Genomic DNA, 19,028 nt, shown 5'->3' on the forward strand with positions numbered 1-19,028 from the left:
GCCCCAGCCTAGGGGGTGCAGAGAAAACTTCCAGGGGGTGATGCCTGAGATGGGATGCAAAAGAGCAAAGGCAAAAGCAGCTGGTGCAAGAGGTAAGGAAGAGGCATTGTGGGTAGACAGAAATGCATGGGCAAAGGCCCTGTGGTCTGGAAAAGAGGATGCAGAACATTCTACGAACCAAAAGGAAGCCAGTGTGGCTGCAATAAAACAATACAGTATGCAGGGCCGGGGTCGGGGGCTGTGGCCAGTAGAGGCCCCAGCAGCAGGCACGGGCCAGACCACCAACTCCACAGGGATGCGTTCTCAATGGAGGAGGCAGCATATGATCTCTCTGGACCAGCCTTACTAACTAACTAGAGAGCTCAACCCTATTGAGAAGTATATTAAATTTAAAAGTCCAGAACAGTATTCATAGAAAGTAATTTGGCAGTGTGTATCAAGACCCTCAGGGGCGCCTGGGTGGCTCAGTTGGTTAAGCGTCTGACTTTGGCTCAGGTCCTGATCTCAAGGCTTGTGGGTTCGAGCCCCGCGTCAGGCTCTGTGCTGATAGCTTAGAGCCTGGAGCCTGCTTTGGATTCTGTCTCCCTCTCTCTCTGCCCTCCCCCACTCACTCTGTCTCTCTCTCTCAAAAATAAATATTAAAAAAAATAAAGAACCTCAGATATTATTACACCTGACAAGTGAACCTCACTTTTGAGGGCCATTAGGTAGAAAAGTGCCATGCATGCAAAATAGCTTAATATAGTTTAAAAAAAAATAACGATAAGATTTATGAGGCAACAGAGGAATGATCATATATATTATGGTACATGCGTTGGGCAGAGTGTATATAAAATTTAATGAGTGTATGAACAGTTAATACCAGTGTGGAAAATAAGAAGTGTTTATTTTATCATAAATAGTTCATTATCACAGTTGTGTGCGCGCGCGCGTGTGTGTGTGTGTGTGTGTGAGACAGAGATCTTAACCGTGGATACACACATATGCATGTGTGGAGAGAGATAAAAACATCATCTACACAAATCAACAACAACAGTGCATACTGCATAGAAGAATGAGGTTAAGACTGACCCCACCAAAAATGTACTTACTTGGCTTTGGTTAGTGATTCTCCTTCTCATTTTCTGTAATACTCGAAACTCCCCCAGTGACCATGTCTTACCTAAACAGTGGTGCAGTATGTTTTGGTTTGCTCATTTTTGTAGCAGAGAAACCAGGTTTTTGGTTTTTTGGTCTCATTGTGTGTGTGTGTGTGTGTGTGTGTGTGTGTGTGTGTGTGTGTGTTTAATCTCACTTACCGGGATTCCGGGTAACCCAGATGGGCCTTCGGGGCCAGGAGGACCTTCTTTCCCCTGAAGGATGCAAGACACAAAAACACCATTAGATCTCTCAGACTGGCTTTTCTGGAAGGAAACGATCTCACACAGAACTGCCCTCACGGGCTGGCAGGCGTCTTCGGTGAGAAGCGAAGTGCTTGCCAGGCATTGCCTGCCCCACAGCAGGGAGGCGCCCTGGGCAGAGCACATCACGGCAGGTGCATGTGCACACAGAGAAGCTTTCCAGCACGTTACATGGACTCAGGGGGACTGAAGATGGAAATGCCTGGTGGGAAGAAGATGCTTGGGGTCCACAAGACTTGGGTCCAACCCCAGCTCTGTACTTTATCTTCAACACTGCCTGAGGGCCAAACCCTCACCACGCAGCACCACAGCTCCTGACCACAGCTCTTGACCTTGTTGGGCACACGGGATCCAACACAAGCAAAAAGCCGGCCTGGGGCTAAACAGATGGTTTGGTGTCACCATCCCCTCGTCTGGAGGCTCCTAAACTTCCTACCAAGTTTATAGCTGGTGTTTTGAAAGACTGTGTTTACCAAATTGCCTTAATTCATACTTCATTTTCCATTTTATTCGCCAGACACACATCACTGCCAAACACAGCTTCTCAATCAGATGAAGTCATCAATGCTATCATTTCTATCTGGATGAGTGTTCTTCTGTCACCTGTGTCTCTAATTAAGAGGCCCCAACGCCTTTATAATCTCCGGCCACTGTTTCTTTTGAAGTGGTAAAATGCTGATGTCAGGTTTTACATTCTAATCCACCTGCCACACAAAATGAGGTATCCTTAAGGCTTGTGATGTTAGCTTCTTGGACGAAAACCAAAGGCGAAGATATTTTGATATTTAATTCAGATTTATACAGATTTTATAAACAAAGTGGATTTTTTTTTTTGTCAACTTGGAACAAAGACTCAGCATCATTAGGGATTTTTAAATACTGATAATGGAGCTCACTGGATTCCTTCCTGAAAGTCTGTTTTTCCAAAGACCCTAGTAGGGAGCCACTACTGGAATTAGCAAAACTCCAGCCCTCGCTGCTTTTGCAAATAAAGTTGTATCAGCACACAGTGGAACCTTTTCGTTGACCTACTGTGCATGACGACTTCATCTTATCACAGCGGTGCTGAATACTTGCGACAGAGACCACGTGGCCCACGAAGACTAAAATATTTACTATTTCGGGCTTTTTTAACCCCATGATGTGAGCTGAAGATACACAAGAGGTCAGCTTGGTCCTAATCCTGTTTGTATTGTGCAAGCTGTGCTTTGCTGTGGAAATTACACAGTTTTGTAATGCTTTTTTATTTATTTTTGAGTGAGAGAGAGAGGGAGCTTGAGTGGGGGAGGAGCAGAGAGAGAGGGAGACACAGAATCTGAAGCAGCCTCCAGGCTCTGAGTTGTCCACACAGAGACTGACGCAGGGCTCGAACTCATGAACCACGAGATGATGGCCCGAGCCGAAGTTGGACACTTAACCGACTGAGCCACCCAGGCGCCCCAGGAAAGAATCTTAAGCAGGCTCCACGCTCAGCATGGAGCCCGACGCGGGGCTCGAATTTGTGAACTACAAGATCATGACCTGAGCCAAAGTCAAACAGTTAACCCACTGAGCCACCCAGGCACCCTGGAAATTACATAATTATTCATTAGGTAACCCAACTAAATGTAGGTGGAAAAAGAAAAAGAATGATCTTTAAGTTAAGACTTTATTTTACAAAGATGACTCACTATCTAGATGGCTGTAACGAGATAGCTATAAAAGATTAGGAAAAAAAATACCCTAACGATCTAGGATTCTGCATTCAAATTGCTTCACAGGTGGTGTTACATTCTCAAACCACTTTTTCAAGAAGCAGCAAACAGTCAGTGGGTAGATGTTCTTTTTACAAGAATAACGACAAGAGACTCCACTAGGGGACCCAAAATCGAAGTAAGGCCTTCCTTCTATGTCAAAAAGATTGGCAAATGGTTTATATGTTTCATTTCAAAATATAATGAAAATATTTTCAGTTTGTATCTTTTTTTATTATGTCCCATTTAGCTTTTTAAATTTTTTTTTAACCTACCAATACTCATTGTTTATGCTAAGAAAACTCAGAGCATACTCTGGTTTGATGTATACAGAGAAATATCGGGACCCCAGGCAGCTTCAAGCACAGCCATCGCTTGCCACAGGGTCCCACGGCAGAATCGATGTCTTACTCAATACAGTTTAGCTCCGAGGTATGTGAGATTCACATCTGGGCTGTATCTTCCTCTCTTGGGGCAAACGGTCTGTGTTCGTGGGGGAGATCTTTTGGTGTCCGAGAATCGGTGCAAAGCTGCCTGTGGTAGGTTTTATATTCCCTTCCGCCTGGGACTTCTAAGGGGGCAGCTTCAAGAGGACTGGCCAGATGGTGAACAAAAGCTGATCTATGCGGCTGTTAGTTTTGGATCCCAACACCCCCGCAGCCCCCAGCCCGGCCATCCCCCACAGCGGGTCAGAGTCGAATGGCAGAAGGACACTGAATCGGGAGTTTCCAAAGTGACTTAACTCCCAACTTGGACATTAATTACCTGTGTGTCCTTGGACTAGTAACCCAAACCCACTGGGCTTTGCCCTCCTCCTCCCAGCAGGGGGTTAGGACGAGCTGTCCTAACTGATCCCTCAAGAGCTCCTGGCATCAGAGCCCAGAGATGCCAGGGGAGGGCTGACCTGCCTGCGAGCCAGCTTGGGATGCCAGGCAGAGTCCTGTGTGACTCCCCTCTCTGACTTCTCGCTCCTCTTTGGGGCGGTTGGATAACAGGAGCTACTCCTGTCCAACGTGCCTCCTGAAATATACCGTAGCCTCAGGGCGGGTTGGCTCAAGCCTTTACCCTCCCCAGTGCCTGTTCAGAAGAGAACCACACCCACAGGGCCTGTGTGAGCTGGTTGTAAACCAGACTCTGGAATCCTGGATTGCCAGGCCATTCATCCAAACCTATTTTATTTTATTTTATTTTTTTATTTTATTTCACTTTAATTTTATTATTCTATTTCTTAAATTTTTTTTAACGTTTTTCTACTTATTTTTGAGAACAGAGCATGAACAGGGGAAGGGGCAGAGAGAGAGGGAGACACAGAATCCGAAGTAGGCTCCAGGCTCTGAGCTGTCAGCACAGAGTCCGACGCGGGACTTGAACCCATGAACCTCAAGATCATGACCTGAGCTGAAGTTGGACGCTTGGCCAACTGAACCACCCAAGTGCTCCAAAACGTTTATGTCAGAGGCAAGAAACCACGGTCCCAATGGGAAGCAAACAACTCCCCTCCCCCACAATTTCATTGCAAGACTGTGAATACTCAGCATGAGGAGCCACGGAGGCAGAGGGAGGACCAGGACCAGGCCTGTGAACACCTGGGTTCTGGGAAGCCCAAACAGACTCAGGGCAGGTCCGGTCTGCTGAGGAACTTACCGGCGGCCCTTGGATCCCTGGAGGTCCAGCGGCCCCAGCAACGCCATCCGCTCCCTAAGGACGACAGAGCAGGGAGTCAGTTTGCTGTGAAGATCTCAACAGAGATGGTTAGTGCCTCTTTGTGCATGGAGCAGTGCACGGAGGGTGCGTCCCGAGCCCCTCCCCAGCTGCCAGAACCACAGGTGCTCCTGGGAGCCTCCGCCTCCCCCAGCACGCTGGTCTGGTCTCTGGGAACACAAAGATGTCAGGGGAACAGCAGCCATGGGGCAGGAAGGACCAGAGTAGTCGCCAGCCAGCCGGCCTCCCCGGCAACAGCAAACTGTCTCACTTCAGAGTGGACGCCTCCGGCTAACATCAGGGGACATTTGGGGACAGAAGGCAAGAAGGAACAAGTGGATTTATCTTCGAGGCTAATAAGGAGGGTGTTTTTGGTTGTGCCAACCCAGAGATGAGAAGTGCATGGAACCATGAAAGAGGAGTTCTACGCACGTGAGTGAGTGCAGCAGGGTGAGTCCGCTCAGCTCCCTCCCCTGCTGCTCCCCCTGCGTGAAATCCAGTCCCCCAAGGCTCAGAGCGCACAGCCTGCCCTCGTCCTCATCCCGGCTCAGTGAGAAATTATCCACCTCCCAAATCCAAACTCCAAAGCGCCTGCCCCTCCTAACACCTTCATTTTCCTCCATAGCCTTTATCGCCATCTGCCACCCTAGTGTTTGTTGATGATTTCCTTTACTGGGAACTAAAACATTGCCTCAGAGATAGCGGGCACTCAATATTTCTTGAATGAATGAATGAATGCATGAATGAAATCTGGGCTGGCTGGCAGATGAGACATAGATTCTTTTTTTTTTTTTTAATTTTTATTTATTTATTTTGAGAGAGAGAACTCACAGGGGCGAGGGACAGAGCGGGAGAGAGAGAGAATCCCGAGCAGGCCCCATGCTCAGTGTGCAGCCCAACACGGGGAGTGATCCCATGACCCTGGGATCATGACCTGGGCTGAAACCAAGAGTTGGAAGCTCAACCAACTGAGCCCCCCAGATGGTCCAAGGGGACAGATTGTTTAGACTAACGAATACACTGCTTCTTTCTAGCTTTGGTCAAGGGGTATACGATTCCCATCTTCAGCTTCCTTGTCAGTGAAAGGGTAGAAGTGATATTATTGTCCGGGCTGTGAGGAGGGGAGCAGGAAATGAGGCAGTGCTTGCAGTGTGCTTAGCACAGAATAGAAGGTATCAGTTGGGGTGCACCCTCTCAGAACCAGCGTCCCTGGGTCCATGTCTTGGCTCTCCACATTACTCTACTCCTCTGTGCCTATCAGTTCCTCTGTAAACTGGAGAAAAACAGCTCCTGTTTCAGCTGAGTTGTTGAGAGAATTGACAAAGTTAATACATATCAGGAGTTAGTCAGCATCGGCACATACTAAGGACTCTCCATAAAGGGCTCTCCGTTATCATAAGCACAGATGACAGCGGTACGTCTACTGGCCAGCCCACGACCAGGAACATGGCGGATACTAACTAAATATGGGAGGACAAACACACAAGCTCTTGCAGTCTTACTGATACCTTTCCAGCGATCTTTAGTGGTTTTTTTTTTTACATAAACTTGTAGGAAGCCCATATCATACCAAGTCCTGGCCAAGTTCTAGGGCTACAGAAACAGCTACATGGTGGGCCTCAAGGAAGTCTGGTACAGCTGCAGAAGATAGGTGTTGTTTCCCATGTCAGACAAATTCCCAGGGACAAGATGCAGTCAGATTTTTCCCCACCTCTTCCACCAGGTAAGGACCCAGTATATGTTCACGAAATAAAGGGATATTGATAATATTTGAACAAAGAGCCTAAGGTTCATGGTTCTCTGGCTGGGACGCTACAGGGAAATGACACGTCTAGTCGAAACCTAATAGAACAATGGAGTTTCTACTACAAATCAGGATTCTTCCGTATCATTTTGACAAAAACTTCTAGCATCCTCTACTCTGGAACCTAGCTAAGTTGGAATTAAGTTCCATATGGCAGTTGGGGTTAAGGGTTTCATCTGAAAGTAGGCCAACTGAGCACCAGGAAGTAAACTCTGAGGAGCCTTGTCTGTTTGGTTTCCACATCCCTGGTTCCAGGGTCTGACATATAAGCACTCGAAGAAACAATACAATGACCAGGAGGGTTTCCTGCTCTCGAGTTGCTACAGAATGACTGGCCACTGACCCCAAATGGGCAGCTCACCAGGATCCACTCCCAAAGGTGATTAACAGTCCAGGGCACAGCACAAAGTAGATGCTCAGGAAACATCCACCAAGTGAACTGAAGAACACATCGGTCAGTCGGAGGCAGACCAGCTGCCGTCTGATTGTGACTGTCTCTGAACATTTTTTTTAATGTTTCTTTTTGAGAGACAGAGCGTGAGTGGGAGTGGGGCAGAGAGAGAGGGAGACACAGAATCCAAAGCAGGCTACAGGCTCTGAGACATCAGCACAGAGCCTGACGCAGGGCTCGAACCCACAAACCGTGAGATCATGACCTGACCTAAAGTCAGATGCTTAGCTGACTCAGCCACCCTCTGATGGTGGCTGTTTCTGAATCTCAGATGCATCATCTTGCATGAGAATGATAAGCCAGGAGCCCTTTCCTAGAGTTGTCAAAGAACAATTTCCAGTGGGAGGAGCACATGGTTTCATTTGCAAGGGGGGTGGGGGGGGGAGACGTGTTATAGGCTTTGAGTGACCAGGGTGGGGTGGGAGTGGGGCTTTCCCTCAGCACTTACTCTGGGGCCCTCTCAGCTATTAGGTTACACAGGGAAGGTACCGCCTTTATGATATGGGAAGTGTAATATAAAATTATTTCCTTCTCAAATGTCCCTCCTCAATTCAATGCCAATGTCTCTCCCCATTACCTATGACATTGCTACCTTGATCATTTTTAATTCTTGTGCCTGACTGTCAGATGCCACAAAATCCAATAACATATTCAAATACGATGCAAAGGGATCTCTTAAGTGAAATTATTCATCTGAAGAAAATGCAGAATTTTGTGAACTTCAATGATAGTAAACTCAGAGATCCCCTGCAAGGTCATTCACGTGCTCACTGCAGAGAGGCAGCAGTGAGGCATTAAGTCTGAGAAACTGAAAAGGATGGTAACGGCACCTGCCCTGGGCAGGGGGCAGGTGGGAAGTAAGCCGAGTATCAGAGATTCAAGGTAGGCTCTCTAGTAAACTGGGAAAGCTTGAATACTTTTGTAGCTAATTTACTTTCTATGAGTTTGCTGGAAAAGTTGATTCTGAAGTGAAAGATGTGGTTGCATGCTCTCATATGATTTTATTGAAAAAAAATGCATTTAAAACAACCTAATTTGGGTCTCCTGGGTGTCTCAGTCAGTTAAGTGTCTGACTTCGGCTCAGGTCATGATTTCACAGCCCATGGCTTTAAGCCCCATGTTGGGCTCTGTGCTGACAGCTCAGAGCCTGGAGCCTGCTTCAGATTCTGTGTCTCCCTCTCTCTGCCCCTCCCCTGTTCACATTCTGTCTCCGTCTCTGTCTCTCTCTCAAAAATGAATAAACATTAAAAAAAAATTTTTTTAAAGAAAATGGTCATACTGAATAATACTAATTATTAGTTGTTATTATTATTGACTCTAGTAAACCCAGGAAAATCTGTGCTTATACAGACACTGTGATTCCCAGAGTCTCTTGCCGTGGGACAGGTTCCTATGGAACAGGGGAATCTGTTTCTACATCTTTTACTTAAGATCCTAACTTTGCAGGGATCTCAGGCCTCCCTTGCCCAAGCTAGATACAGATTAAGAATTAACCAAGCCTGCCCATCCCTGCCAACACCCTCCTGGCCCTTATAAGCACCCTAGCCTCGCTGCCCATTGGTGCTACTCATATCACTTGGTCCTCAACCCCAGATGCCTCAGGGACCAACGCTCTCCGGTCAGCCTGAGACACCACTCAGGTGTCAGCCTAGTCCTCAAAGTAAGAGCAATGTCCAACATGACCCCATCTCCAGGGAGTATGGAAATGCGTTCAAATGTCAAAGCCAGGGGCGCCTGGGTGGCTCAGTCAGTTAAGCGTCCGACTTCGGCTCAGGTCATGATCTCGCAGTCCACGAGTTCGAGCCCCACGTCAGGCTCTGTGCTGACAGCTCAGAGCCTGGAGCCTGCTTCAGATTCTGTGTCTCCCTCTCTCTCTGACCCTCCTCCGTTCATGCTCTGTCTCTGTCTGTCTCAGAAATAAATAAAACGTTAAAAAAAAATTAAAAAAAAAAACGTCAAAGCCAAAAGAGGAGGGGATTCAAAATCATCACTTACCCGTGGCCCAGGGTTCCCGGGGGGTCCCATGAAACCAGGAACTCCAGGATGACCCTAGGGAAACCCAAGAGGCAGTTCTTAACAACGACTCCTAAGAAGCTCTTCACTCTGGCAGCCACCAAACATCAGATGACAATCCAGACTCTAGCTTCTCATTCCGATAACAATTTTGGATAAAGACGCTGGCAACAGAAAGACCTTATTTTTTTTTTAATATATTTTTGGTATTTCCAGAGGTTGAGGAAGTATCTAACAATATTTACAAAACCAAACCTACCCTGAAAGCGGATCTGCTTCACAATAATGTGAAGGAAGATGGTGTGGCTGAAGACACAGGTGAAAACAGAAGCGGCTATAATGGCTACAACATCCTGTGGCTGGGTGGTAGGTCTAAGGGTGGGGGGTCTTCTTACTATGGTTTCTAACAATTTGTGTAGGCTTGAGACACCCCATGATAACAATCTGGAAACAAGTAAATGCATATGCACATGCAACATATGCTCCCAAATGGAAGCTGTTCCGGTTTCTGTTCTGGTATGGCATCTACACTATAATAACGTTGCAGTTACTTTAGGAAAGGGATTCACATCTCCGGGCAGAGAGGAGTCCATGTGTGTTAAAGCAGGAGCTAAGCAAGCTAGAGCGTACTGTGTGTAACATTTAGTTTTAGTAAGACAACGTTTTATAGGATCAAATAAACCACAAACCACCATGGAAGAGACTTCCCTGCCCTCCACCTCTATCTCCTGCTGCTGGAAAACACAAGCTGTAACAGGATAGAATGTACTATATTTGAGGAAAAAAAAAAAGTTAGAGAGGGAGAGAGCCAAACCATAAGAGACTCTTAAAAACTGAGAATAAACTGAGGGTTGATGGGGGGTGGGAGGGAGGGGAGGGTGGGTGATGGGCATTGAGGAGGGCAGCCGTTGGAAGGAGCACTGGCTGTTGTATGGAAACCAATTTGACAATAAATTTCATATTAAAAAAAAAAAGGAAAATTCACTATGGCAAGAGTAATCTGGACACGTTTTGTTTTTCCAAATACAGATGGAATTTTAGCTAAGTACGTCATTCAGACCTTGAGCATAGCTAGCTCTTACCTCACTGCCTCTGGAGTACCTGCTCACCTGCCTCACCTTCTCACTGAACAGAAAGCCCTGTGAGGTCAGGAATTTGTCCTTACGCACCATGCATCTCAGAGCCTGGGGCTGTGTCCGGCATGCAGCCGGTTGACAAGGAGGACCGATGGAGAGATGCACAGAGGAGTGATGGGGGGAGCACAGGGGCAAGAGAGGAAAAGGAGAAGGGAAGAGTGACAGAAGCAAAGCAGGAGAAGGTAGCCAGCTTAAATGGCAGAAAGGCTGCTGGAGGCTGGGGAGCTGGGACTGCAGAATCGGTGACCCTGGATAAAAGATGACGGGGCTGCCGTGTTTGAATCCGCAGAAAGAGGGGTTTCTGTTGTCACGGGTGCTACCTTACAATGCACTCGGACACGTGGTCCAGCGGGGCTGGCTGGGCACTGAGTGCAGAGGGGCATCCGGGGAGGATTTCAACTAGCACCGTGAGTTACACAAGAGGCACCTGAGGAATGATGGGGGTGGGAGGAAAGAAGGGGGCATGTTGTAATGGGTGACTACCATTTCAGTAAACAAAAAGCTCTAAAGGTAAGAGGGTTCAGTAAAACCAAACGAAACCAGAAAAGGCAATCTCCTCAGATAATTGGGGAAGGGGAATATCACCATGAACCAGAGGAATCAATTTGGAAACCATGAAAATGTGGTTTAAAAAAATCCTGCTGCAGGCAAGGAAGATCCAAGCAGTGATGTCAGAAACGGCAGAATGAAATTTATCTAGGAAGAACAGTGATACCTCTCCAGGTTCATTATAAAGTAAGTTCTTACCTGGTCACCTTTCTGTCCAGCTTCCCCAGCTGCACCACGCTCTCCTTTACTTCCCTTGGGAGAAAAAGAAAAAAGAAAGAAAATTACAGGAAATTCTGCTAGAACTACATTGCGAAAGAAAAAAGCTCGCATGCATTCGTTCACCCATTCATTCATTCATTCATGTACTCTTTCTTCATCAACTCTTAAGTCTGAGCTGTAGGCCAGGCAGGGTGTCCACAGAGAGAAGTTAAGGGAGTCTGGTTGAGGAACCAATGGTGGAATGCCTTAATGGGGTTGTGGGGTGCTGGTGGGGGTTACCGAGAGCCCTGTATGTTTACCCCTTGAACCTGGATGGAGCTGCAGGCACCGGAAACCATTAGAAGGAGCCGTGACTATCCTCGGTTTCCAGAGGGCTCCCTGACCCAGTGTGGGGTGGGTTGGAAGGGCCAGCATGAAGAGAGGAGGGGAGGTCAGGAGGAAATTGGGGTGTGAGGATGTGGGAGGGGAGAGGCAGAATCAGCAGGGTCTGGGGGCCCTGCAGAGCAGGTGTAGGGTAGGGAGGAGGGGGAGCTGAGAAGGTGGACAGGGCAGCAGTGTCCACAGTCTGGGGGAGATGGCTGTGCCCGTATGTTCCCTCCTTTCTCCTCCCCTTGCTACCTGTGCAACCTCGAGTGGGTCACTTCAACCCCAAACTGTAGGATGTCTTTTTTCTCTATAAAATAGAGAAAATAGTGATTGCCTACCCCGTGAAATGTTGGGATAATAAAATTACACGCCTGGGAAGTACAGCATAGAGCTCAGAACATAGCAAGAGCTCAATAAATATTAGTATAATTAGTATTTTGGATTATTTTATACTTGAACTCTGGCTTTGTCATTAGTAAGTCTATCATTAGGCAACCTGCTTCAATTGTCTGTCTCCTTATTCCTAAAATAATATTAACACAACCCCTTTGTCATGGGGTTGCTGTGAGCATTAAGTGACCTAAAATCTACACAGTGCGTGAGCTAGTGATAAATTCATTGTTAGCTGTCATCTTTCCCGTCATCATCAGCATCAGCATCACCAGTATCACCAGCACCATCATCACCATGGTCACTGTCACCATCACCATTATCATTACCCTCACCATCATTATTGTCACTGTCACCATCACCATCATCACCGCCACTGTCATCGTCACTGTGGTCAAGACACTCACAATATGCAACCCACCAAAAATATTTTTCATAGACTAACCTTGGAAGTAACACTCAAAAGTTCTAACCTCTCTTAACTGTCACATATTTTGGCTTTGCATTTAATGTGGTAACAAATGTATTTCGGTAAAACGTCGTGAAACAAAAACATGTCAGTTCCGTTAAAAGAAGGCATTATGCAGTAAAATAAGTCTTTCACAGTAAGTCAGTCTTGGATCTGGTTCCAGGCCTGTCACATCTTGTTTGTGCATCCTCGAGCAGATCATGTCCCCTCTTTGCTCTGGGTTTGCACATCAGTAAATAAAGGATGGGGGGGGCAGATCAATCTAGGGGAGCCCTTCCAAGTCCAGAGTCCCCCAGTTCACCATGGGTCCAGCCGCGTGGACACACCGTGTCCCACATCAGCAGTTCACCGACGGCTGTAACTACCTCGTAATGCTCCCTGGCCGCCTGCCCGAGGTGCGTTGGGAGCCTTAGGTGAACGAATGCCTGTAGAACGTCAAAGGCCAGTGTGCAGGAGAGAAGAAAAGAGGTTCAAAGGGGAAGAGCATTTGTTCCGTCATTTTTACATGTCATTATTTCTACTGCTTTTAAGTGTATAAAGCCAGCACACTGTCTGTATTATAACCTCAATGAAAAGTGACGGAATAGCACACGGCTTCTCTGACATTGAGGACAACTGCCTTAAAAGTAAATGGTTCCTTTTCAAATCCCAGTCCTCAGTCTGGGCTTCAAGTCCCAGCAGTGAAAATGTCAGCAGCTCAAGGATCTCCACAGTTGTCCTTGTCTCCTTCTCCGCTGCAGCTAAGGATCAAAGCATACACAGCCACCCCCACCCCTGACTCACTTCCTTCCAGAAGAGAGGACTGACATTTACCGAGCCTCTACCCGCACCCCCCTCCCCCTACACCAACCCCCCCCCCCCCCACCCCGCATGCTGCCGGGCCCTTCCCACATGAGATCCCATTTTGTGTATTTTTGGTTGGTTTGTTTGTTTACATCCTGAGCTGATGCAAAAAATATTCAACGTGTCTGTGTTGTCTAATTTATGTATTTATTTTTTTAAGTTTCTTAATTTATTTTAAGACAGAGACAGCATGAGGTGGGGAGGGGCTGAGGGAGAGGGAGAGAGAGAAAATCCCAAGCAGGCTCCGCACTGTCAGCGCAGAGCCCGGTGCAGGGCTTGAACTCATGAACCGTGAGAGCCAAAACCAAGAGTAGGACACTCAACCTGAGCCACCCAGGCTGAGCCACCCAGGCACCCCTGTGTTATGTAACGTGGTCAGTAAGACTACTCTAGGAGGTGGGGGTTATTACCAGAGTGTATAGATTAAAAAAAGATCTGAAGACCAGAGAGGTTAAGTCATTCACCTGAGGTCACACAGCTAATGAAAGGCAAGATTGGGACTCTAATGCAGATCTGTCTGTATTCAAACTGTCTCTCCCTGCCCAAGTTACTTTTCTGGCTATTTTCCTGGGCATGACACCTTGTCCCACGGGTTTTCTAATGTCAACAACATAGCATCTATAGTCTAGAAGTCTGACTCACCATGCTCCAGGAACCTTTCTAAGCACTGGAGATACAGCAACCAATAAAACAACAACACAGTCCCTGCCCACCTGGACTTTATATTCTAGGGAGATTGCTAGTTCATTACTAGCTCAGTTCTCTTAGATGATCTTTATTCAGAGTCATTGTAAGGGCTTAAATCTCCCCATGAACAGAAGGGAAGAGATTCTCTCCCCAAACCTTTTTCTTAGAGCATTTACTTCAGAAAACTTGTCACTGTGGGGTTCTTTCTCTTTGAAATGTATGTAAATCCTTTTAACAGCTAAATAAGTCCTGCCAGATCTAGGATTCAGAAATGTCTCTCTCAAGGACCTGGCAACCGTCCCTTTGAAATGTAATCAATCATCCAGAAAGAGAGCACTCCCCCCCCTTGGTCTCTGTCTCGAAGCCTCTGTGGGGAAGGGAGCCCAAATGAAAAGTCAGGCACCTTGCTCCCAGTTGCAGAACACTTCCCGTCATTAAGACGGACAGCCCGTTTTTCCTTTCTTTAAAGCTGACTAACACAGACGATCACCGAATTGCCAGGAAAATTTAGGATGAACGTACGTGACACCTGGTGCTATGAAGTCCTCTTACTTGAGGCCCGGTTATTGTTGGTCTTGAGGACTTGCACGCAGCAGGTGCAGCTGCCTGGCTGCAGGACAGAGGGAGATTTCTGCCTGACGTGCTTCACCCTCTGCAGCCATGTTTACTCAGTAACAGGACTGTTTTCCTTCTCTTCCACCTTCGTGGAGAGGTTTTCTGGACTGGGAGGAGATTCTGTCTCGGTTTTAATTACATTTCTTCCACGTCACCGTGTGCTAAGCGCACGATGTAACAACTACTTAGAGGGTATGTTCCTACCAGGGGCTGCTCTAAGGATGTGGGTTTCTGTGAAGCCACCAAAAAGGCAGTTCTCTCAAGGGGTTTACAGACTGTTGGGGGCAGGGCCTAAACTTTCTCAAATTAACGAAGTCTCTGCTACTAGCAGGATAAGGCCTGTCCCTGGATTTTCATGGGCTATCTCACTGCCTAGAAAACCTGTCCCCCAGGATGCCTGGCACATCCCTGCCTCACTTTCCAATGCAACTAAAATCACCTCTTCCAGGTGGCCTTCCTAAGTAACACTTTGCCCAATGGCATTATTTTCCTTCAAGCCATTTACTCTTCTACTGACCCTTTGCTACAGTTGTTATTCATTCAAACAGAGAAACCACTAGGAGGACCACTTACAGTTAGATGTACCCAGCACTTCCTTGTACCCAGTTGGTACCACGCCTGATGCCCTGTAAATGCCTCCCTGTTTAATCCTCAACATCCTCTTTGTGAAATAGGCCATATGGTTCTTCTTTTAGAGACGAGGGACCCTCGATTCAGAAAAGTCAAATAAATTGCCACTATCCCCAGACCCCATCCCTGAAAGTCAATGTTTTGTGCAGTATGAAAGCTCTAGAATGAAGCTGTAATTGATCATGACAGTGACCTCCCCAGGCCCAGCCAGCAGTCAGAGCCGCTGCAAATCTGCAAGATAAATCTTAGGGAAGCTGATTTCCCAGATGCAGGATTGCAAATGCAAACAAACAAATGCCCTTGGTGATGCACATGACCAGTGAACACAGGGACGTCTGGCTACGAAAGAACGAGAAAATATTTGTAAGTGCTCAGCCACCGGTAGCATTTTCAGTGTACAAATTCATCTTCATGTCTGCAGGTCAAGCTGAGATCTTGTTTGATAAGCGAGAGAAAATGAAACAGTCCTCCCGTCTGTTTTCTGGAGAGTGGAGTGGGATGAATAACGAGCATGGAGTGGCTTGGGTTTGAAGCCAAGAATCAAGGCAAGCCTGTGAGTCCTCAGATGAGCTATTTAACTCCTCTGTGACTCACTTCCCCAACAGTAGGTGGTGGTAAGGGGAAGCCTCCGCCCCACCAGGAGCTGTCCTTGGTGCTGGAGTTGGTCCTAATATTACTAGGGTTAAACCCCTAGGGGATACTAACAGGGGGTAGGAGGTCCTGGAGTCCTGCCAGCAGAGATTCCCCTCTGTAGTATCACTTAGTAGTTTGGTAGTACTGGCATTTAAATCTTGCTAAGCCTCTGCTTCCTCATCTGTAAAATGGGACAATATGTGTACCTCCTAGCATGATGCTGACCATTGCAAGATATGATATTGTAAAGCAGGTAACCTGAGCATACTGCGTATGCTGCCCACTGTAACTGCCTGGGAGCTCATTAAGTAGGGTGGACCCTAACACCTGCCAACTTCTCAAGGTCATGATGGACTCCCAAGTGGAGACAGCTAGAACCCTGTCTTTCAGTGCAGCATAATTTCTGTTCTTTTTCCGGGTGGAAGCATTCTTTGGCTTTCTCTGAATATGTAAAGGAACAAACCCTCTCTGGAAGCGAATTAGCAAGGAACAAAGGCAGAGCCATTGTCCCAAGACACCAGCACTTCAAGTGGGATTGGGCCGATAAAGAAAACAATCCCTACTTAGTGGAGGGAACTCCTTATCTGTTTAATTGATTTGCTTTTGTTTCTCTGCATAAAAAGCCCTTCCTCAGCAGAGGCTAAGCCCAGCAGCCTGTGAGTTGACAGCAAAGGTTACTTAAGGATCAGCTGAAAGTAGCCTGCAGAATCCTCCAGGCGAGGAGCTTAGCCCCAGCTGATGACCCCAGAAAGGGGGAGTAATTCAGGGTAAATAGCACAGGTGATGCTACACTTTACGGGTGTCTCTTAACTAACACTGCCCAGGAAAAAATCTCTTATTCCATCTACACTGAAACCTGATAGCTGTAGTTCCTAAAGCAAGAGCCCTGGGTATGTCAAAACCCTGTAAGACTTCACAAAGTCTATGGATCACAAACACTCTATGCCTTAGCCTGCCAGGCAGGCCTGGGAAATCTGGATGTTTGTCATCCTGATGCCCAACTGTTCCAGTGAGCGCCCTGCTCTTACCCCGCAGTGTTGGCTTCCTTGCCTTCTAATATAATAATAAGAGGTCCAACCCCATTTTCAGGGTTGACCCTGGAGCAAGGCAAGTGAGCACTTGGCCTGGGTGTAACATGTAAGGAGCTCTGGAAAGCTCAGTATCCAAAATTAATAATAGTCCAATGCTGTGTTCTTCAAAGTCAGAATCAGTGCCAAATAATCCGAGATGAACAAACTATACAAATGTAAATAAATGGGGCTCCCACAGGGCTGGGATTAGGGGTTTAAGGAAGGTGAACGGTTCAAGTGTAGGGTTAGGTCCCATCTTTATTGAAAATTTTGGGGTGCCCAGGTGGCTCCGTCAGTTAAAAGTCTCTTTATTTCAGCTCAGGTCATGATCGCACAGTTCATGAGATCAAGCCCCGCATCAGGCTCTGTGCTGACAGCAAGGAGCCTGCTTGGGATTCTCTCTTTCCCTCTCTCTCTGCCTCTCCCCCACTCATTCTCTCTCTCTCTCTCTCTCTCTCTCTCTAAATAAACTTAAAAAAAATTTAAAAATAAAATAGTGACATTTTGTTCCTTGTGAATCAACTGTACTAATTCTAAACTTTTTAAAATATTGCACTAAAGTCCTATTTATCTTGGTTACTGAGGTTTGGGGCTTCCCTTACATCTTACGTCCAGGTCCTCACCCCAGTCCCGGCCCTGTCGCTGCTGTGACCCCACGGGCTAAAAAAGCAGGAGAAGCAGGTTGGTGCTGGGCCTGCATAGTGCCAGGTCTGGTGGAGGCACCCTCAGCAGTTCTCAGGGCCACAGGCCTGGAAGGTGACTGCTTTTATACCTCTCAGTTTGCCAGCAGGAAAGGGAAGGGCAAAAGTAAGAAGCTAGCCCAAGGTCATTGCTGAGTGGGAATGCCAACTCCAGAGGTCTGGCTCCTGAGCTCGCTCTCTCCTACTGACAATTTTCTGCTGAATTTCATGTCAGACAAGCCACGCCATGTCCCAGCCAGGCCACAGGAAGAGACACAGTGACACATTTGCTCCTGAATGTCAGGGTAGGGTAGCATGCATAGCTTGCAACAGCACAGGGTCCCCAAGGTAGTGATCAGAGACAGCCCCCAGGGGCACTGACGGTGGGGGAAGGTGACTGAGGGTGGAGGGTCAGCTCTCTTCCCCTCCTGGCCCCACGTCTGCACTCACACAGTCTCTTGCACTTAGAGCTATGTACCAAGCTCAAATACACAGCCCAGACACCTGTTTTCAGCTGCCAGAGCCTCCCCTCCTGTTCTATGGTCGAGATCACAGCTCCTTCTTCCCGGGCTGGTCTCCCTGGCTTTATGAAAGCACGGAGCTTCCCTGCCCATTTTAGATGGGCTCCTCGTCATTCCTGTGAATGGTAGTAACACTCAACCACACTGGCACAGCACTTGCCTAATGAGGTTATTTACTGAGTGACTAGTTCTTTTTGTGCATCACATTGTCCAATTCTAACAAATCTCTGAAGTTGCTTTTGTTTTTGTTTTAAATAGGCTTCACACCCAGCACAGAGCCCAACATGGGGCTCGAACCCACGACCCTGAGATCAAGACCTGAGCTGAGATCAAGAGTTCGACGCTTAACCAACCACACCACCCAGGTGCCCCCGATGCTGCTTTTATTCTTTCTATTATTGGGTGGTAAAATTAAGGTCCAGAGGGTCAAAGATTTTGCCTGAGACCACACAGCTCTGACTCGACCCAGGGCTGGTATTCAAATTCAGAGCCCTCTGACCCCAAAGCTCCAGTCTTAACCAGTGAGGACTCCCCACTCCAACCCCCTAGCTCACTTCATTATTCAACCACTGAGGCACTTGTAGAGGAGTAACCTGAGACTCAGGAAGTTCAAGTGCCCCTTCCCAAGGTCACTGAGAGAGTCGGAGCCATGGTTAGGCCCTGAATGTGGGTGTCATTGTTTTAAAACCATTATTCCTTCACACTGGACATTACTCTGCCTCAAACTTGGATTAACCAGTGACATGACAGAAAGGATGCACTCAGTGTCAATGAGGGCTCACTGACCTGTGGTCCAGCGATTCCTGGAGGCCCTGGGAGGCCCCTGGGCCCAGCATCTCCCTGTAGCAGGAATAGGAAAAAAAAACAGTAAGAATCCATGTCTGGAGCTTATACCCAGAGTCACCAGCAAGCTGCTGCCCTGACACACCTATTCACTGATTTCCCGCGAAATTTCCATCTCCTGCCTCCATCCAGCATGTCTGAACAAAGGGTGTGGGCAGGTGGCAGTACTGAGTGTGACCATGCATTCATGGGCATAGCCCACGTCTAATGGGGTGGCCAGTCCCCAAGATGACCCCCTGCCTCCCATATTCACACCCTTGAGTAGGGTCCCCCCA

General features: G+C 47.4%; 1 protein-coding gene and 1 non-coding gene across 2 annotated transcripts in view; one reads left to right on the forward strand and one right to left on the reverse strand.

Annotated features, from left to right (window-relative positions):
• COL22A1 (collagen type XXII alpha 1 chain) overlaps nt 1–19,028 on the reverse strand; it is a 257,921-nt gene that overhangs the window by 37,904 nt on the left and 200,989 nt on the right. The window contains exons 46-50 of the mRNA XM_042973098.1: nt 18,697–18,750; nt 10,986–11,039; nt 9,085–9,138; nt 4,778–4,831; nt 1,299–1,352 (exon numbers count right to left, since the gene is read on the reverse strand). Of these exons, the coding sequence (XP_042829032.1) occupies nt 1,299–1,352; nt 4,778–4,831; nt 9,085–9,138; nt 10,986–11,039; nt 18,697–18,750 (270 nt within the window). The remainder of the gene's footprint in view (nt 1–1,298; nt 1,353–4,777; nt 4,832–9,084; nt 9,139–10,985; nt 11,040–18,696; nt 18,751–19,028) is intronic.
• On the forward strand, nt 454–538 carry TRNAQ-UUG. The gene has a single exon. It is a non-coding gene; the product is annotated as a tRNA-Gln (tRNA).

Source organism: Panthera tigris, chromosome F2 (assembly GCF_018350195.1).
Source record: "Panthera tigris isolate Pti1 chromosome F2, P.tigris_Pti1_mat1.1, whole genome shotgun sequence".
Lineage (NCBI taxonomy): Eukaryota > Metazoa > Chordata > Mammalia > Carnivora > Felidae > Panthera > Panthera tigris.